We start from the raw sequence: 20684 nt of genomic DNA on the forward strand, positions 1-20684 counted from the left end.
AGAACCGGCGCCCATATGGGATCCTGGTGCGTTCAAGGCGAGGACTTTAGCCGCTAGGCCACTGCGCCAGGCCTCTCAAAAATTAGTATTTTAGAAGTTATGATTGAGCCTGGTGCAATGGCTCAGCAGCAAAATCCTTGCTTTGCAAGCGGCAGGATCCCATATAATGCCAGTTCGTGTCCTAGCTGCTCCATTTCCCATCCAGCTCCCTGCTTGTGGCCTGGGAAAGCAGTCAAGGACAGCTCAAAGCCTTGGGACCCATGTGGGAGACCCGGAAGAAGCTCCTGGCTTCAGATCAGTTCAGCTCTGGCCATTGTGGCCATTTGGGGAATGAACCAGTGGATGGAAGATCTTTCTGTCTCTCCTCTGTAAAGCTACCTTTCCAATAAATTAAAAAAATAAATATTTAAAAAGCTATAAGTATTTTTTCCTCTCATTAAATTTTTAATATATGAACGAGAAACATATTTTTAAGTTTATTTATTTGAAATTCAGAACAATAGTATGGGAGGGAGAAGAGATCAGTGTTTCACCTGCTGCCTCACTCTGCAAATGACTGCCTCAGCCGGGGGACAGGCCACACTGTGGGCAGGATCCCGAAACCCCATGGCAGTCTCCTACATGGGTGGCCAGGCACTTGCTGATGGGCATCTGGCTTATTTCTAGGTTTGAGCTGTTAAGAATTAAAGTTCCCAAGCATCTGGTGTTATGGCTTCACTGGCAAATCCTCCACCTGCCAGCACTAGCATCCCACATGGGTGCTGATTTATGTCCCAGCTGCTCCACTTTTGATCCAGCTCCCGCCAATGCACCTGGGAAGCACCAGAGGACAGCTCAAGTCCATGGGCCCTTGCTACCCACATGGGAGACCCACATGAAGCTCCTGACTCTTGATTTTAGTCTAGCCTGGCCCTGATCTGATTTTCAAATAATTTAAAAAAGAAAAAGAAACAAAGAAAGAGGAAAAAAAGGAAAGAAGGAAACAAGGAAAAGAAAGTTTAACTTGCTGTACCATAGCTAGTTCCAGAAAAAACTTTGAGAAAAAAAAAATCTCAAAAACACTACTTTTGATATACATGATTTTCTTAGCTTAAAAATTTAAAATAACTAGTAACAGAAGGGATCAGGGAATTTTAGGAGGAAAAGAACTGAGAAGGAAAACAAAGTAATGGAAAATAAAACCCCTTTTGCCCCCCAAAAATAAAGACTTCTGAAAATGGCAAAATCCTTTCACACAGTTGCTCTGCAATCCCAGTGCTGCCAGCAGCCACCTTCTAGCAAAGCTACCTTGTCAAAATGGATGCAAAAGGATTAATATCGATTTTCATGAAGAAATATCTTTACTAGTATAAGCAAACACACCTCCCATTTATAGTAAAATAGAGGTGTGGGCTTTCTCTTTTACTCTTAGAAGTAATGTTTCCCCAACATATATCACTTCCCTTTGATATGTGAGTTGAGTCATAAATTAATGTGACAAATAAATGTCATCTAAAGGGAGGCACCCACATTACAGAGTAGGAAGGTGTAGCTTGATATGAATTGTTACAGTTGACAGCTCTGTGTGCTTGAACTAAATGTCAGCATGTCAAACTCTGAGATAGTAATAGTTGGAATGTTAAACTGTGGACATTCAAGTTTGTAGCCTAAGAAGTTTTGTCAGTCTTTTCTACACATTCTGAAATGGAAATGAACAGGTGAATTAAAAACAAAGACAAATGAGTTTAAAGGCTTTTTTTGGCATCTCATAGAGATGTTACTTTATACTGGTGATGTTTTCAACAAAACACCTATAAATACATTTAACATGTTGGGAAACAGACTTATTAGGTCTTTCTATTTACCTCTGAGGGAAAGTTATAGGGAACATTTCTCATTATATACTTTGTATCATGTATTATTTAATCTCAAGCCAGGACAGGGCATGAAACTATCTTACAGGATGCCATAATGTACATTAGTGAGGTCAACCCATTTAATCTTAAAATAACATTGTCAGTTCAGGGATTTAGCATACAGTATTGTATGAAAACACTGGCAGGGAGACTTCCTCTTCTGCCAGTAATAATTGGTAATGGTATTTCAGACCTTAAATCCTACTAAAACATAGACACAATAAATGGAGAACTTGGGGTGGATAGTTTATAAGAACATGTTTTTCAAAGTAGAGAAAGAATCACTAGGTGCTTGCTGAATTATATGTTGCCATGGACATGGCAGGATGCAATAATGGCGCTATCAGTTATACAGCTGTATAAAAACACAGTCTCTCTCTCCCATCCCCCTTAGGCATGAAAATAATAGGTTTGTGTGTAGTTTGGTAAGAAAATTAGAATCATTTAGTTGTTTCAGTTTCAATCTAAGAATACAGAGAGGGTTGGGGAGTGGGGAAGAATAGCAAACAAACTGGAAAAAATATACATTATGTAATAAAGTATAAAATACATTCCATAGAAATTAGATGGGTATCTTGATATGCTGGAAAACTAATGAGTGAAATCCACCAAAATGGATGAGTCCAGTGAAAACACTTGTATTAAGTACGTATATTGTTTGTATGTTTTGTGTGACCTTGAGCCCAGTTATCAGGTCTTTACATTTCAGTTTCCTCACCCATATAATAAAATCAGTAATGGTTATGTCCTCCATCTCAAGGGCTATGGTAAGAATTAAAAGTATGAAAACAGCTTGTGAACTACAAAATCCTACACAAATAAAGTGTCATATAGACTGAAATTTTCCAAGACTGGAGAGTTAAAGGAAAAATCTAAAAGAGCCTAATAATTTGGGTTTTAATTCCATCACATGTCTTGAAGTCTCAAGATGTGGAAGTAAAAGAGTGTTTTGTTTTTAAAAATAAAAACATTTATTTTATTTGAAAGGCCCAGTTGCAGAGAAGGAAACAGGCTGGGCTGGACTGAAGTAAGAACTTCTTCCTGGGACCATCCTCTGTTACTTTTCCAGGATCGTCAGTTGGGACCTGGATGGGAAGTGAAAGAGTCAGGACTTGAACCAGCACGCACGTGGGATTCAAGCTAGCTTCACTGGGCACAGTAAAACATTACCTTAATTTTGTTTATTTGAGAAAGGAGGATAACATTTCTTTACAAATTCTATTGAGAACGTACCCAAAGGAACCTACAGGTGCAGGGCGTCTGAGGCTTCCTCCCTGGAACGACTCCTTCAATGAGTCTCACCAACAGAAGAGAGGACATACGGAAACTGAGGTGAATGCAGTCCGAGTGGGAACCAGCAGCTGGAGTTGGAGATGCCTCAGTCCATTCTTAACCACGTGAGGCCCAAGTATCCATCCAGGAAACCTGTTCGGGAGTCGGACACCAGGCGAGTCCGGTTGTCCTTTCGACTCTGCGGACTTGACGGGAGGGACCCTGGAATTCTTCATTAGAACACGGTTGCTATGGCGACAGTCTCCAGGCAGCGTGGGCTGAGCTCTGGGTAGGGATAGAGGGTGGGCCGCCGCTGGACCCTGCGCGCGCGCCCGCCACCAACTTTCCCTCCAGACCCGCGAGGGGCGGCGCGCTCCGCCCCCGCCCCCGGGCCGCGCACGTCGGCGTTCGGCGGCGCGCACGCCTGCGGGAGCCCTCTCCAGGCAACCTAGTGCTGATCGCTCGTGCCGGTGCGGCCGTTAACCGCCCTAGCGGGAGCCCGAGCCGCCGAAGCAGCCCCCCCTCCCCTGACCGGGCTTCCCCCCACCCCCTTCCCGCTCGGCGCTGGGGCATGAGCAGCGATGGCTGGCTGTATCCCTGAGGAGAAAACTTACCGGCGCTTCCTGGAGCTATTCCTGGGCGAGTTTCGCGGACCGTGCGGCGGTGGCGAGCCGGAGCCGGAACCCGAACCCGAGTCGGAGCCCGAGCCTGAACTGGTCGCTGCCGAGGCGGCCGAAGCTTCGGTCGAGGAACAAGGAGAAGAGGCTGCCACGGTAGCCGCGACGGAGGATGGGGAACCGGAGCCAGACCCGGAGCCCCAGGAGGAGGTAGTGGAGGAAGAGGCGGTGGCGGCCGCCGAGGGAGACGAAGAGGAGGAGGAGGAGGAGGTGGCCGCAGCCCCGGGGCACTCGGCCGTGCGGCCGCCGCCGCAGCCCCAGCTGCCGCCGCTGCCCCCGCTCCCGCGGCAGCTGTCCGAGCGCATCACCCGCGAGGAGGTGGAGGGCGAGAGCCTGGACCTGTGCCTGCAGCAGCTCTACAAATAGTTAAGTAGCGGGGCTCGGCTGGGGGTGGGCCCGCTGTCCTCGACGCGCCGGCCTCGGACGAGGCTCCCTCTGTCCCCCACCCCCACTCGGAGCTGCTCCTCACCCCCGCAGCCGCTCGCCTGCCGCCGCCGAAAGCATCCCGGCGCTCGGGCTCGGCCGGTGGGCTGCGGGCTGCCCACGCCCGCCTCGGCCCCCGCGCCGCCTGCCGCCTAGGAACGGCTCCCGGGCCCTTCTCTCTCTCACACATACACACACCCTTTCTGCTTCGGAAGGTCCTTGGTCCTGAGTTCCCTCCTCGCCTCTTCTCCTGGAGGTTTCCTCCCACCCTAGGTCGGTCTGTTTGCGGGCTAGGCTCCTTGTTGTTTGGCGGCCGAGGGACGCGACTCGAGTCTGGGCTGAGCCACCAGGTGCCTCCTGCGTAAGCGCCGCTCGGGCACAGAAATCCCGGCCCCGCGGCAGCAGCAGGAGTCGGTATTCCGTTAGGCGCTCGGTGTGGAAAGTAAAGAGCTCTGTGCATGCTCAAAACACGGGAACCCAGTCAGAGTCAGTCTCTCTCTCTCTCTCTCTCTCTCTCTCTCTCTCTCTCTCACACACACACACACACACACACACTCGTTACCGACGGCGGTGGGAAGAGATTGATGGAGAGGGGAAAGATTAAGCAAAAAGTCACAATTCAGCCCTCGAGTGAAAGAGCCGTAATACACCAAAGTGGGAAAAAAGCTAGTTTGATAAAATTGCAATCAGGTGCAGTATTTTCAGTCCATTAAGTTACAAGGTGTGTGTGTGTGGGGGGAAGCAGATGGCTTAGCTACACAGATGAGAGTCTAAAATAGAAAGGTCAAGGCTTTGCCTTTCATCCCAGTTCTGGTGTTTATACACTTGAAATAGAGGCGTTTTACGATCGGCCTTTCTTTCCAAACGGAATTGTGCTGAACCAGTTATCAGTAGAGGGGAATACTGACAAGGCTCTTCAAAACAGCAGCAGATCCGGGAGTCTTTTGCCATATAACTCATACTTTAAAGAAAGGTGTTAACTCTGCCCATCCTAAAAGTTTACTGCTGCAAAATTTCACCTCAATTAAGTTCAAACTCACTTCTTGGATTTTCTCAAAAGCCTCGGTGAGAGAAGGGCCTGCGTCGTCTTCATCCATCGCAACAGACACTCGATCAAACTGCTTTCCTGTCCAAACAGTAGCTTATCAATAAGGAAAAAGCATTTAACAAGTCACCTGTAGAAATCTGGGTTGATGTTTCACTTTATCAGCAATCTAAAATTTAATTTTAAAATACTGTTCAGTGACCAAAGTAATAATGATTTTTCGGGGAGGGGTGGGATGTAAAAAAAAAAAAATAGCGTGTAATACCACTATCCCGAGATAAAACAGCATTAACATTTTAGAGCATTTCTTTCTAGTCTTTGTAAATTATCTTGAAAGATGCTATTTTTTAACACTGTTTAAGGTTACTGAAAGCTCTATGCTTAAAGTGTTTACCCAAGTGAGGGAATTTACTTCAGCATTAAGACTGATTCTATTTTGGCAACAAATTTTTACCTTTGTAAGTGCAGTTGCAAAATGAAACAATGTAACCATTAGGGAATGGCCCCCCACAAAAAAAAATCATCAGTATAACCCCGAACATATGTCATTCAGGAAGTTTTTCACTTTTAATGAAATCTATATTAAAATTATATGTTTTCACATGGATGGGAGGCAAAATCAATTTTAATACATACAGAAATTAGAAAAAAAGATTCAGTTACTAAAATGGCCACCTAATTGAGAAATTTGAACTTGAAACAAAACTAGCAAAATTATGGTTGAAAACTATAGTTTTACCTTAATTGGAATTCATCATTTAGGCTATTTTGTGCAGAAACTATTAATATCTTTTTTATTGTGGTATGAAGTAGCTGGCTTATTTATGTAACCTATCTTTATGGTCTTTGTTTTGTTTTTGTTTAAAATTTATTTTATTGGAAAGATTTACAAAGAGAAGGAAATACAGAGAGAAAAATTTTGTCTGCTGGTTCACTCCCCAAGTGGCTGCAGTGGCCACAGCTGAGCCAGTCTGTAGCCAGGAGCTGAGACCTTCCTTAGGATCACCAACTTGGTTGCAGGGTCCCAAGACTTTGGGAGTCCTTGATTGCTTTCCCAGGCCACAAGCAGAGAGCTGGATGGGAAAAGGAGCAGCTGGGACATAAACTGGCTCCTGAATAGGATCCCAGTGCATGCAGGGTGAGGATTTAGCCGCTAGGCTATTGTGCGGGGCCCTGTCTTTATGGTCTTAACACAAAAATCACTACTGTGTTTAGTTTCCATTTTATGTATTAAGGAAAAGCATAGGATTTAGATGTAAGAATTAATACTGGAAGATTCTAGGGATAGATTTTTCCGTCAAGCACTTCGTTTTATATATGAGAAAACTATGAATCCAGATTCAGAAGTGATGACTATGTACAAATAATCCCAGCACTTTCCAGTGTACTTGTTAAACCTCAAAACTCTCTACATACTTGAAATACTGATTTCTCCAATTTCCTAGGAAATAATTTTAAGTAATTCTGATCACAAATATGTTGCAGTTGCTTATATGGGGAAAGTGAAAAAAATTTATCCAAAAAATACTCTTGATAATTCTTTTTTATTTTTATTTTTTAACATTTATTTTATTATTTTATGATACAGTTTCGTAGGCTCTGGGATTTCCATTTCCCCTCCACAAACCTCTTCATCTCCTCTGAGTTCCCCTGTATTATTACAGTAGTATAGTCCTTCATAAACAAAAGTCTATCATTCTGTTATTTAAGTGTATCCTGACATTGTAGGTAGGACAGTAGTAGAGTCCAGTACCTATTTTGAAGATGTATTTATCAGTTTTATTGGGAGTCCATCTTTGATTATTTTCTTAATAAAAAGAAATATATACTGTAAGTGGAGGAAGTAACATGGGGCAAAAGAAAACAAATGCCATTCAGTGTTAAGCATACTTTTTTAGGTTTTTCTCCTTCCTCTCAGGTTGCCGTTTCTTTGTGACCTTTTTAAACATATATATTTATTTGAAAGGCAGAGCAGTAGAGGGAAAGGGATAAACAAAGACAGAGATGCTCCATCCACTGCTTTGCCCTACCCCCTGACAAATGGCCTCAATACTCAGGACTGGGCATGGCTGAATTTTTTTTTAAAGATTTATTATTTTTATTGGAAAGGCGGATATATAGAGAGGAGGAGAGACAGAGAGGAAGACCTTCCATCTGATGTTTCACTCCCCAGTGAGTGCAACGGCCGGTGCTTCGCCGATCCGAAGCCAGGAACCAGGAACCTCCTCTAGGTCTCCCACAAGGGTGCAGGAACCCAAGGCATTGGGCCGTCCTCAACTGCTTTCCCAGGCCACATGCAGGGAGCTGGATGGGAAGCAGGGCTGCTGGGATTAGAACCGGCGCCCATATGGGATCCTAGCGCGTTCAGGGCGAGGACTTTAGCCGCTAGGCCATGCTGCCTGGCCCGTGGCTGAATTTTGAAGCCAGACATTCTGTCCTATTATCCTGTATGTATGGAAAGGCTGCGGTGACTTGGCTGTTACCAGCTGCCTTCCGGGCACATTAGCAGGAAGCTGGATTGGAAGTAAAGCAGCTGTAATTCAAACCAGCACCTTGGTAAGGGATGTAGTCATCACCACAGGGACTAACCCCTGTCCTGTAACACTGGCCCACTCTGTGAAATTTTATATTCTGCGCATCCCCACATTTTGGTGTTCTGTCCTGGACATCCTTCTTGGATCTGGTTGACTTATTTGTTGCTAGTCAGTATCAATCTCTCATGTAACTTTGGGTTATTGTACTTATGGTAATCGTTTCTAACTTTTACCTCCATCCTTGCTCTGTTAAAGGAGCAGCTTTACGTGGATGTCTAAAAACCTCCTCAGATTAAACTGTCCAAATTGAATTCTACCCTCCTCTTACCCATGCTCCTGATACTGATTTTTAGTAAGCTCTTCTTGACTTCTCCTTTTACCCTTTACATTCAGTCAACAGGTTTTATAATACTGCCTTGTAAATATCTCATAAATGTGTTATCCTTCATTCTCAGTGTCATTATTATCTCTTACCAGTCTTAGCCTTCCACAAAGATATTCAGTATATTTTCCCCAGTGTAGCCAAAATGATTTCCTCTAGAAAATTGTCTAATTATCACCCTACTTAATTACCTTTATCTTTCACTTGACAGGTTTGGATTGAGTGTCTGGCTCCTGATTTGGGCTCCAACTGGGTCCTGGCCTATGTGGGTGTCATTCAGGTGTTTGAGAAGGGAACCAACAGATGAGAACGTGTTGTCGTCTCTCAAATAAGTAAATGAAGGAAAGACATTTAGGGCAAGTGTTGGCAAGTTGGAAAGAAAAAGGGGGAGGGGAAGAGTTACAAAGGCACTGGGGTCAGTGTGTTACAAAGGCACTGGGGTCAGTGCTGCAGTGCACCATTTTGAGTCACTGTGGCATTAGCATCCCATGCAGTACTTGTGTTCTGGCTGCTCTACTTTTGATCCACATCCCTGCTAATGCACCTGGAAAGCAGCAGAAGATAGCTGAAGTACTTAGGCTGTTACCAGCCATGGGAGATTAAGATGAAGTTCCCAGCTTCAGTTTAACAGCTCAGCACTGTTCATTGCAGCCATTTGGGACGTGAAACATGAGATAACAAATCTCTTTCAAAATCCTGCCTTTCCAATAAATAATTTAAAAATTTTTAAAGATTTATTTATTTTTGTTGCAAAGTCAGATATACAGAGAGAAGGAGAGAGAGGAAGATCTTTCGTCCATTGATTCATTCTCCAAGTGACTGCAATGGCCAGTGCTGTGTTGAATCGAAGCCAGGAGCAAGGAACTTTCTCTGGGTCACGTGGGTGCAGGATCCCAAGGCTTTGGACCATCCTTGACTGCTTTCCCAGGGCACAAGCAGGGAGGTGGATGGGAAGCAGGACTGCCGGGAATAGAACTGGTGCCCATATGGGATTCCAGCATGTGCCAGGCGAGGACTTTAGCCTCTAGGCCACTGTGGCAGGCCCAATAATTAAATCTTAAAAAAAAAAAAAAAGAATAAGAAAGCAAGTGTACAGAATCCATGAGAGTGAAAAAATCATGATAAATTCTGGAAGCTAAGTCATAAGCACTGTGATTGCAGCATAATAATTGACAAAGGTGAAACCAGTAATGCAGTTAGGGGTAGGATTAGGTAGGGTTGCTCTGAGGGCCTTATCAAGCCTGTTGAATTTTTTTAAGGTTTATTTTTATTGAAAAGGTAAATTTAGAGAGAGATGGAGAGACAGAGGATCTTCTGTCTTCTGATTCACTTCCCAAATGGCCACAGTAGCCAGAGTTGCAGTGATCTGAAGCTAGATGCCAGGAACTAGGAGCCTATTCTGGGTCTCCTACTTGGGTGCAGGTCCCAAGGCCTTGGGCCATCCTCCACTGCTTTCCCAAGCCACAGGGAGGGAGTTGGCTGGAAATTGGAGCAACTGGGACTAGAATTGGCACCCATATGGTATGCTGGTACTTGAATGTGGAGGATTAGCTTGCTGAGCCACAGCATTATCCTCCAGCCCTGTTGAATTGTACTGTAACCACAATCTGAAGACACTGCAGCATGATCTATTTAACAATTTTAAAAGAGCATTCTGATGACAATATGGAAAAATGTTTGAAGGTGAAGAACTATGGAAGTAGAAATACCAGTTGAAGTGCACCGTTTAAAGCTAATGTTAGCTTGGAAAAGGTTGGTAGAAATGGAAATAAACAGAGCAGGTGTTGTACAGCAGATAGCAGGATGGCTTGAGATGCCTGCATCCTTCTCTGTTCTCTGAAAGAAAGGAGGAGAGAAAGAAGATATTATTGCATCTTCCTCACTCCAAGCTTGGCTTTATTATAAGTTTGTTTATGTGTGTATGTTTTTTAACATTTTCAACTAGCTATAGAAGTGTTTGTGACTCTTGTTACTAATTAACATTCCACAACTTTCTAAATAAATATTTTTCATGAATTTTTTCAAAGATTTATTTATTTTTATAGGAAAAGTGGATGTACAGAGAGGAGAGATAGAGAGGAAGATCTTGCGTCCGATGATTAACCCCCCCAAGCGGCCGCAACAGCTGGAGCAGAGCCAATCTGGAGCCAGGAGCCAGGAGCCAGGAACCTCCCCAGGGTCTCCCACAAGGGTGCAGGGTCCCAAGGCTTTGGGCCGTCCTCAACTGCTTTCCCAGGCCACAAGCAGGGAGCTGGATGGGAAGTGGAGCCACCGGGATTAGAACCAGCGCCCATATGGGATCCCGGCATGTGCAAGGCGAGGACCTTACCACTACGCCATCATGCTGGGCCCACATTTTTCATGAATTTAAAAGAATAAGTATATTTACTATGCCTTGTTAAAAATTTTTTTTTTTTAAAGATTTATTCATTTTATTACAGCCAGATATACACAGAGGAGGAGAGACAGAGAGGAAGATCTTCCGTCCGATGATTCACTCCCCAAGTGAGCCGCAACGGGCCGATGCGCGCCGATCCGATGCCGGGAACCTGGAACCTCTTCCAGGTCTCCCACGCGGGTGCAGTGTCCCAAAGCATTGGGCCGTCCTCAACTGCTTTCCCAGGCCACAAGCAGGGAGCTGGATGGGAAGTGGAGCTGCCGGGATTAGAACCGGCGCCCATATGGGATCCCGGGGCTTTCAAGGCGAGGACTTTAGCCGCTAGACCACGCCGCCGGGCCCGCCTTGTTAAAAATTAAAAATATTCTTATGCAAAATCTTTGAGAATAATGTGAACAGTATGTAGAAAGTAATGTGCTATTTAAAATATTGAATTTTCTTGATTCCTGTTGATATTTTATCTAAGACTTTACATTATGATGCATAGCGCTTAGTTTGCCAACAAACAGCATAACACTAATCTACTAGTTAGAAATATTAAAGATTTTGTTCCATGGAGACTTAAAACATTGCTTTAGGAACATTATACTCACAGTTTTTCTACTTTGTGAATCTAGATACAAGACTAAAATGGATATTAATAATACTGTTTTTTGAGATTCATGTTGTATTACAGCTAACATTCAATTTTGCCTTAAAAAGCAATGAAAAATACAATGCCCTTAAGTTGATACCACATCATATATTTTTTAAATGTTTTGAGGTATGTGAGGCAGATATATGGTGTGTGCTTCTTAGGCTAAAACTCTAGAGGGCAAGAATTATATTGTTAACATGTTGTTTATTGGATCTTATATGTTACATAAATATGAGGAATGGCAGTCATTAATCCAGCTGCCACTGATTTTACAATAAGAATAACCTCTGATTTTTTGGATTTCATTTCGAGCAACTGAAAATGTTTCCTTCCATTCTTCCTTCCTTCGTTCCTTCATTTCTATGAAGGTTGGTTTACTTACTTGAAAGGCAGAGTGACAAAGGTCAGGGAGGTTAAAGAGTTCTGAAGGTTCGCTCCCCAAAAGTTCGCAGTGACTGGGGCTGGGTTTGGCTGAACCCAGCAGCCAGAAGCTCTGGGTTGTCTCCCATGTGTGGATGGCAGGACCCAACCATTTGACCATCTGCAACTTTGGTGCCTCGATGGGGCGTGATGGCTCTAAAGAGCACTCCAGTATGGGATGCCAGCTTTGCAAATAGCAGCTGACCACTGAATGTTTCTTAGTTCAGATATTCTTGCTTTAAAGGAGTTATAGCTGCATCTGTTACTTGAAAAGTGACTTGCTAGTCATAATCTATGTGTGTACCATCAAAGAAATACAAATGATTTCAACTTTTCAAGATTGGAAAGATAATCATGTATCTAGAAGCAATTATCAGTGTTTTAAAAACAAAATAAATAAATAAAGTAAATATTAAAAGAAAAACTTGTAAGGTGGCTGGGAACTCGCATTTACTTTTAACATATTGGTTACTCATTACTATGTCAATTAATTCCATAATGATGTAAATTTTTGCTGATGGTATGTTGGAGCTTTCAATTGACTGGGATGATACTCTGCTGGCTCTGTCTTCAGACCAGAGAGGGTATACCTAAGAAGCCGTTGAACTTGACTGGACAATAAGATGCTGGACTCTATGTTTGGTATACGCTTGCAATGGGGGAATCTCAACTGAACTTGAGCTGTGGTTATGCAACAAGGTGGAGGAATCCACCATGGTGGGAGGGTTTGGGGAGGGGTGGGGAGAACCCAAGTACCTATGTAACTGTGTCACATAATACAATGTAATTAATGAAGTAAAAATAATAAATAATTAAAAAAAAACTTGTTCTCAGAGCTAGATATTCACGTTAGAAATTAAAATTTGGGGCCTGGTGTGGTAGCGGTAGCTAAAGTCCTCACCTTACATGCACCAGAATCTCATGTGGGAGTCCGTTCATGTCCTGACTGCTCCACTTCCCATCTAGCTCTCTGCTTGTGGCCTGGGAAAGCAGTTGAGGACAGCCCAAAGCCTGGGGATCCTGCACCCACATGGGAGACCCAGAGAGGGCTCCTGGCTTCTGATTGACTCAGCTCCAGCCATTGTAGCCACTTGGGGAGTGAAACAGCAGATGAAAGATCTTTTTTTTTTTTAAGATTTATTTTATTTTTATTGCAAAGTCAAATATACAGAGAGGAGGAGAGACAGAGAGGAAGATCTTCCATCCGATGATTCACTCCCCAAGTGACCATAACGGCCAGTGCTGCACCAATCCAAAGCCAGGAGCCAGGAACTTTCTCCAGGTCTTCCACGCAGGTCCAGGGTCCCCAGGCTTTGGGCCATCCTCAACTGCTTTCCCAGGCTACAAGGAGGGAGCTGGATGGGAAGTGGAGCTGTAGAGATTAGAACCAGCGTCCATTTGGGATCCTGGCGCGTTCAAGGCAAGGACTTTAGCTGTTAGGCCATCACACTGAGCCCAGATCTTTCTGTCTCTCCTCCTCTCTGTAAATTTGCCTTTCTAATAGAATAAAAAAAATCTTTTTTTGTAAAAAAGAATGTTAAAAAATAAATTAAAAATTAATTATTAAAAATAAATTAAAATATGTAATTTTGTTCAAATATAATTCTAAGTAAAATTATCCTCAACTATCAAGCCAGGTTTAATGCAGGTCTGTGAAAATATATTGAAGATTAAAATGTCCTGAAGATCAAATACAAAAGAAAAGCATTTCTTTATAAAAATATTGTATAATAGCTAAACATTAAAAAACCTTTACAACCTTAATGTTGTAAAGTTATTCAGGCCAATTAAACAGCACAATGGAAAAGTCTATTAAATATTATTTTAAGTGAGTAGCATTTTTTATATTCTTACTCAGGTTAGAATTATCAAACAAAGTTGAATTTCTTTTCATTTCCTCAAGGACTATAGAAGATTTTAATTAAGCTTTTTGTAACTTTTCTAAGTGGTGGTGAGGTAAAGATGACCTGATGTGTGGTCTGCTAATCTTTTTTTTCTTTTTATTTAAAGATTTTATTATCATTGGAAAGCCGGATATACATAGAGGAGGAGAGACAGGGAGGAAGATCTTCCATCCAATGTTTCACTCCCCAAGTGAGCCGCAACGGCCAGTGCTATGCCAATCTGAAGCCGGGAACCAGGAACCTCTTCCGGGTCTCCCACATGGGTGCAGGGTCCCAAAGCTTTGGGCCGTCCTCAACTGCTTTCCCAGGCCACAAGCAGGGAGCTGGATGGGAAGTGGAGCTGCCGGGATTAGAACCGGTGCCCATATGGGATCCCGAGGCTTTCAAGGCGAGGACTTTAGCTGCTAGGCCACGCCGCCGGGCCGGTCTGCTAATCTTTAAGGTAAATACATATACCATGAAAGCATTACTAAATTCCTTTGGCAGTCATGACCAGCTATGCTCTGCTCAGAATAGCGAATCATTTGTACCTTTTAATGTATAATTAATAGTAAATCATAAAGATTACAAACAACATTTTTTTACTGGCATTAATGAAATTTATTTTCATTAATTTCATTAATTTATTTTCATTAATATTTTCATGAATGAATTTTGTTTTCCACCTCATTACAGAAAGGATTTTGAGTAGCACATTAATTTGCTACAATGAAGATATTACTTGTCTATCAAAAATATTGATGCCTTGCCATGTGCCTAGGACTACAAAATGCTGCTCACAGAGATGTAAACATATTACTTTCCTCAGGATGTATGTGATTTTAGAAGATATGTCAGACGCCTTAATGAGCAAGTACAGTATAGTGAAAGTCTGATGAAAGTTATTAACTTTGGTACCTTATATTGCTGTCATTCTCTAACGTTCAAATGAGGAAATTCATTCTTGAAGACATTAAGTAACTTGTCCAAGATCACACATGTGCCTGAGCCTGAAGCTTGTCTGGCTGCCTTATGTGCTAAGAGGAGTTCAGGCGCCCTGAAGCAGGTGATGTGGAGCTGCTGAAGTGGAAGTGCCTGCAGAGACTATTAGATTCTGGAGTGGGTTGCTTAAATTGATTTTAGAAGACTAAAATAGGATTTAGCTAAGAGAAAGAGAGAATTCAAAGCATCCCAAAAGGGAGATTACCGTATGCGAAGTCATGAAGATGAGACAGTATAGCCCTTTTGGGACTTGTCTGGTAAACTTGCATTTCTCTTACAGAAGGATAAACTGCAAGGGAGCTGGGAGAAATGACCCAAGAGTCATTCACGCATTCATTATTCAGTTAATACTGGGCATTGTGGACCTTGTCTTTACTGCATTTCTGGGAAAGTACTGGAATTTTTAAGACTGGAAGTCATACAAATGCCACATAATCAGGAAAAATAAAAGCTTTATGCTCTTAATTCTGCTCTTTAATTTGTTTTATTTTAGAAGAGTGGCTTCTAAATTTTGAAATGTGTTTTCTGTTTTTTGAGCATTTCTGTCCCCATGTTACCTAATGCCAGGCAGTGGGGAGTTCAGAAATGAAGACTCCCTGGAGTGTTTCCATTTCATCTATGTTTAGATCCTATTTAATTCCTTAAGATTTGTGAAAGAGTATATTTCTTTGTATCAACCTCAGTATCCACTGTGTGACCTTATAATTTCATAGAATAAATGTACTAACACAGATCCTTTCAAGAACATATCTGAAAAAAACAGAAGCACACTAATTTGCTGGGTAGATATACAGGACAAATCAAGAGTTTGACAAAATTTCGGGATGCGGGTGGTGAGCATTTGTTCTAGTGGTTAAAATGCCATTTTGTGCTTCCACATCCAATGTCAGTGTCTGGTGTGACTCTCTGCTCCTCTGCTTTTAATCCAACTTCAAATTAATGTGCACCCTGAGGGGGGCAGAGAATGGTGGCTCTAGTCCTGTAGTGTTTGCCACCTACACATGAGGGAGACTGGGACTAGATTCCCAGCACCTGCTGTAGTGTGGCCCAGCCCTGGGGCAGGCTTTTGTGTGCTCTGAGGACAAAAAAAAATTCTTTTATCTATACACCTTTGTGCATGTCTTATAATAAATTATTATCTTTCTTAAAACAGAATTCATGTTTGATCCATATCACTATGCCTCATACAAATAAGGAAGTAAGTTCATACATATTTAATGAACTAAAGTATCTCATGTATATTGTGAACTGAACTATTAGAGCAATATTTGATATTGGATAGGAATTGCCTTTATTAGAATAATCAGTGTTTTGTTAAAAATGCAAATTTGCTAGATTCCTGCCTGTATCTGTCTATTGAATCAGAATTCCATGAGTTCTGATAATCCAGTTTAAATAAAAACTCTAGGTAGGATTGGGCATTTAGTGTAGTCATTTAGATGCCTTGTCCTGCTCCTGGGTAGCCAGGGCTGATACTCAGCTCCAGACTCTAGCTTCCTATTAATGCAAACCCTGGGTGGCAGAAGTCAGTAACACAGGTAACTGAGTCCCTGCCATTCACATGGGAAACCTGGACTGAAATTGCATTTCTGACTTCAGATTGCCCAGTGATCCTCCACTGTTTTTCAAGCCTATTAGCAGGAAGCTGGATCAGAAGGGGAGCAACCAGGCTTGAGCCATAGTTCCTATGTGGATTGCTAACATTGCAGGTAGCAACTAAACTTCCTGTGCTATCATCACTGGCCTTGAATGTATGATTTTTTTTTTAAACATTTTAACTTTCCTATACTTATCACAAGTATGAAACTTACCTAAAGCCTGCTTCAACACTAGATACTTTCAACACTAGATATATTAGATTTGAAAGTCTAATGTGCAAAAATGAAAAATTGAATGTATGGGTTTATCTTTTTTTCCTTTCAAAGATTTATTTATTTGAAAGGCTGTATTAAAGAGAGAGAACTTTTATCTGTTGTTTTATTCCCCAAATTGCTACAACAGCCAGACCTGGGTGGGATGAAACCAGGAACCAGGAACTGTGTCCAGGCTTGGACCACCTTCTGCTTTCTCAGGTGCATTAGCAGACAGCTGGGTTGGAATGTTGGATGCTGGTATTTGATGTGGCAGCTTAACTTCTTGTGCCCCAACACTGGCCCCTTGATTAATGGTTTTTATTTGTTCTGTGAATTGTTTTTATTCTTTTTTGACTTTTATAATTTTATGTTTATTACTGAATTGAAGGACATCTTAATCATTGATATTAGCCTCTTTTAATGGTGCAGATGCCTTCTCCCAGTCTGTAAGTTTTCTTTTAAAAACTTTACTATGGGCCCGGTGGCGTGGCCTAGCGGCTAAAGTCCTCGCCTTGAACGCCCCGGGATCCCATATGGGCACCGGTTCTAATCCCGGCAGCTCCACTTCCCATCCAGCTCCCTGCTTGTGGCCTGGGAAGGCAGTCGAGGACAGCCCAATGCATTGGGACCCTGCACCCGCGTGGGAGACCTGGAAGAGGTTCCTGGTTCCCGGCTTCGGATCGGCGCGCACCGACCCGTTGCGGCTCACTTGGGGAGTGAATCATCGGAGGGAAGATCTTCCTCTCTGTCTCTCCTCTCTGTATATCTGCTTTGTAATAAAATGACTAAATCTTTAAAAAAAAAAAAAAAACTTTACTATGGGGCCCAGCACGATAGCCTAGCAGATGAAGTCCTCCCCTTGAATGCCCTGGGATCCCATATGGGCGCCAGTTCTAATCCCTACAGCTCCACTTCCCATCCAGCTCCCTGCTTGTGGCCTGGGAAAGCAGTTGAGGATGGCCCAAAGCCTGAGGACCCTACACCTGCGTGGGAGACCTGGAAGAGGATCTGAGCTCCTGGCTTTGGATTGGTGCAGCACCGGCCATTATGGTCACTTGGGGAATGAATCATTGGACGGAAGATCTTCCTCTCTGTCTCTCCTCTCTGTATATCTGACTTTGCAATAAAAATAAAATAAATCGTTAAAAATATAAACTTTTTGGGCTTGGCGGTGTGGCCTAGTGGCTAAGGTCCTTGCCTTGATCCCGTATGGCTGCTGGTTCTAATCCCGGCAGCTCCACTTCCTCTCTGTCTCTCCTCCTCTCAGTATATCTGACTTTGTAATAAAAATAAAATAAATCTTTAAAAAATATATATATAAACCATTCTATGGAATCCTTTTTTTTTTTTTAAAGATTTTTTATTATTATTGGAAAGCCGGATATACAGAGAGGAGGAGAGACAGAGAGGAAGATCTTCCGTCCGATGATTCACTCCCCAAGTGAGCCACAACAGGGCGGTGCTGTGCCGATCTGAAGCCAGGAACCAGGAACCTCTTTCAGGTCTCCCACGCGGGTGCAGGGTCCCAAAGCTTTGGGCCGTCTTCAACTGCTTTCCCAGGCCACAAGCAGGGAGCTGGATGGGAAGTGGAGCTGCCAGGATTAGAACCGGCGCCCATATGGGATCCCGGGGCTTTCCAGGTGAGGACTTTAGCTGCTAGGCCACACCGCCGGGGGAATCCTTTTTTTTTTTTTAAGATTTTTTTTTATTACTTTTTTAAATTGGAAAGTCAGATATACAGATAGGAGGAGAGACAGAGAGGAAGATCTTCCATCCGCTGAATCACTCTCAAAGTAGCCACAATGGCTGGAGCTGAGCCCATCTGAAGCCAGGAGCTCAGAGCCTCTTTCAGGTCTCCCATGTGGATTCAGGGTCCCCAGACTTTGGGCCATCCTCGACTGCTTTTCCCAGGCCACGAGCAGAGAGCTGGATGGGAAGCAGGGCCAATGGGATGCAAACCTGCACCCATATGGGATGCTGGCGTATGCAAGGTAAAGACTTAATTAAGCCAGTAGGCCACCACGCTGGGCCCTGGAATCTTTTACTACCAGGAAGTTTACATTTTATACTTGTTTATCTTGGATAATGTTTTTCTTTGTGGCTTCTGGGGTTTCTGTCATTATGAAAGGATTTTACTGGTTTTCCCCACGTATTGTCTTCTTTTTTTCTCTAAATGTTTATATCTTTTTATGTTTCTTCTTTGGGAATTATATTTTACATTGGATACTAATAACATTTAGCTGCTTAAATTGTTCTGCTAATCATTATACTGATAATTAAATAGCTCTCGTTAAAAAGCTTGAGAATGGGACTCTGATTTTTTTCATGCCACTTGATTGAAAGCTGGGACTCTGACGGCAAATATCATACAGCTACTGCATTAATATAAGATTTATTTTTTTTTTCATTTTAATATTTACATAGTTGAGAGGGATGCACATTCTCATTTGAGCCTCTGATTGGGGGGAGGGTCAGGCACAGAAGAAGATGGGTGGGACAAATGCTCTAGTTTTTTTTCTCCTGTATTGACCCAGGAAGAAAGGGAGGGGAACATGCCTTTCTGTCAAATTACATAAGTACCCAGAGTTCGGGCATGGTCATTTGATGACACCTTAGAAACCCTAATGTGGGGAACAGTGTTGTGAGGGCGTTATTGAAGTGGGTTTTGATAGTTCTGAGTTGTCGGTTTTGTTGCTCCAGGGTCTGTTGGTTGACAGAGTTCATCTTAGTGCATCCTCAGACCCAGGAACATGTTTCAGAGCTTGACCAAGAGAGTTGTCCTACCTATTCTGCTTTCTATCCTCTGAAGAGGCAGTTGAAGTCCCGTGCTGGCTTAGATGAGCTGGTTGTTATGTCCCCTGTGTGTGTCTGGATAATGCTGTCCATTACACAGGCATCAGCAACCGAAGAGACCCAGTCCCAACACAAGCACTTGAAGATAGGACCACATATCCTGTGACTTTTTTCCCCCTCTGAGGTCAGGGTCTGAGTCCAGCAGTCTAGTTGTGGAGTCCCTTCCAGAAACCTTGCCTAGGGTGACCTCATATTTGACTTTTGTGTGCACCAGCCAGTGCAGGGTCAGGTGTGGTCTGTCACCTGCACCAGCCAGTGCATAATATCAGTGGATGGAGCTGCCTGTCCCTATCCCAATATCTCATGCAAACTGGTGGGTCCTATGGCCTAACCCAGACATTCTGCCACAGGCCCCTTCCTCATGTACGCCAGTGGAATTTGTGGCCTAGTTGTGGTGAATCCCCAGTAACAGCCAGCTGTAACTGCGTCCAGCTCTGGTTTTTGTGTGTGCCAGCCTCTGCTGCAGCCTAGACAAGCCCAGCCACATCCTGCCTGGCTCTTGTGCACTCCCATGGGTTCTGTGTCTTAGCTCAGCCTGCTCTGTCCCCAGACCCAGCCCTCATGTATGCTGACAGGTGCCACTGCCTTGTCCAGGCTGGCCTGCCCCAGCTCTGGTCTCATGCTCAGCAGTGGCAGATAGAACCTAGCAGGGGAGTGCCCACTGTTCCCCTGCCAGGCATACTCCCAGTCCTGGATCTTGCACCTGCCAGGGGTACCTGCTTAATATGACCTGCACTCAGTCCTAGCACTTGCCAGCTGGTGCCACCTGGGACAATTCTACCTGGAACAATCTGCACTCAGACCCAGCTCTCACGCTCACCTGTGGAAACAGTGGTCTAGCTGGGGAGTCCCAAAGGCTCTCCTACCATGCCTGCCCCAAGCCCCAGATCTCATGCATGCCAGTGTGTACTGTGGCCCAGTCTGAGATGACCCGTCCCTAGTCCAACTCATGCCAACAGGTGCAGAAGCCCAGCTCAGCCTGGCCCACTCTCTGCCCCAGCTCTTATGTGAACTGTTGGTGTGCAGTCCAACCCAGCTTAGCCTGCACCCCTTCCTGGCTCTCATTCATGCCGGTGTATGCCGTGGACTGACCCTGCTTGGCCCATCCCATACCTGACCCACATGTATGCCAACAGGTGCTGCAGCCCAGCCTGGTCTGACCTGCTCTCAGCTTTGGCTGTCGTGCTCACTCTCAGGAGCCATAACCTAGCAGCAAAGTTCTTCAAGTTCTTCCCAGCCCATTCATAGCAACGTATCACATGTGCCATCAGGTGCTGCTGCCTAGATTGACATGGCTGGTCCCCAGTCCTGGCACTAACCAGCAGGTACTATGACCTAGCCTGATGGCCTGTACCCATTCTAACTTTAACCAGTGGGTGTTACAGCCTAGCCTGACCTGTCCTACATCTT

The 20684-nt window shown here is 43.8% G+C and overlaps 1 protein-coding gene and 1 long non-coding RNA gene across 2 annotated transcripts in view; one reads left to right on the plus strand and one right to left on the minus strand.

The window, feature by feature from the left end:
• Positions 1 to 3060: 3060 nt before the first annotated feature.
• Positions 3061 to 3984, minus strand: LOC131482388 (uncharacterized). Its single transcript, XR_009246945.1, has 2 exons — positions 3782 to 3984; positions 3061 to 3320 (listed from the first exon to the last, which is right to left on the minus strand). It is a non-coding gene; the product is annotated as an uncharacterized LOC131482388 (long non-coding RNA).
• PPM1E (protein phosphatase, Mg2+/Mn2+ dependent 1E) overlaps positions 3458 to 20684 on the plus strand; it is a 101665-nt gene continuing 84438 nt past the window's right edge. Inside the window, exon 1 of the mRNA XM_004590975.2 lies at positions 3458 to 4209. Coding sequence (XP_004591032.2) covers positions 3749 to 4209 — 461 coding nt within the window. The 5' untranslated portion in view covers positions 3458 to 3748. The remainder of the gene's footprint in view (positions 4210 to 20684) is intronic.

This window comes from Ochotona princeps, chromosome 17 (genome assembly GCF_030435755.1).
Source record: "Ochotona princeps isolate mOchPri1 chromosome 17, mOchPri1.hap1, whole genome shotgun sequence".
NCBI classification, from domain to species: domain Eukaryota; kingdom Metazoa; phylum Chordata; class Mammalia; order Lagomorpha; family Ochotonidae; genus Ochotona; species Ochotona princeps.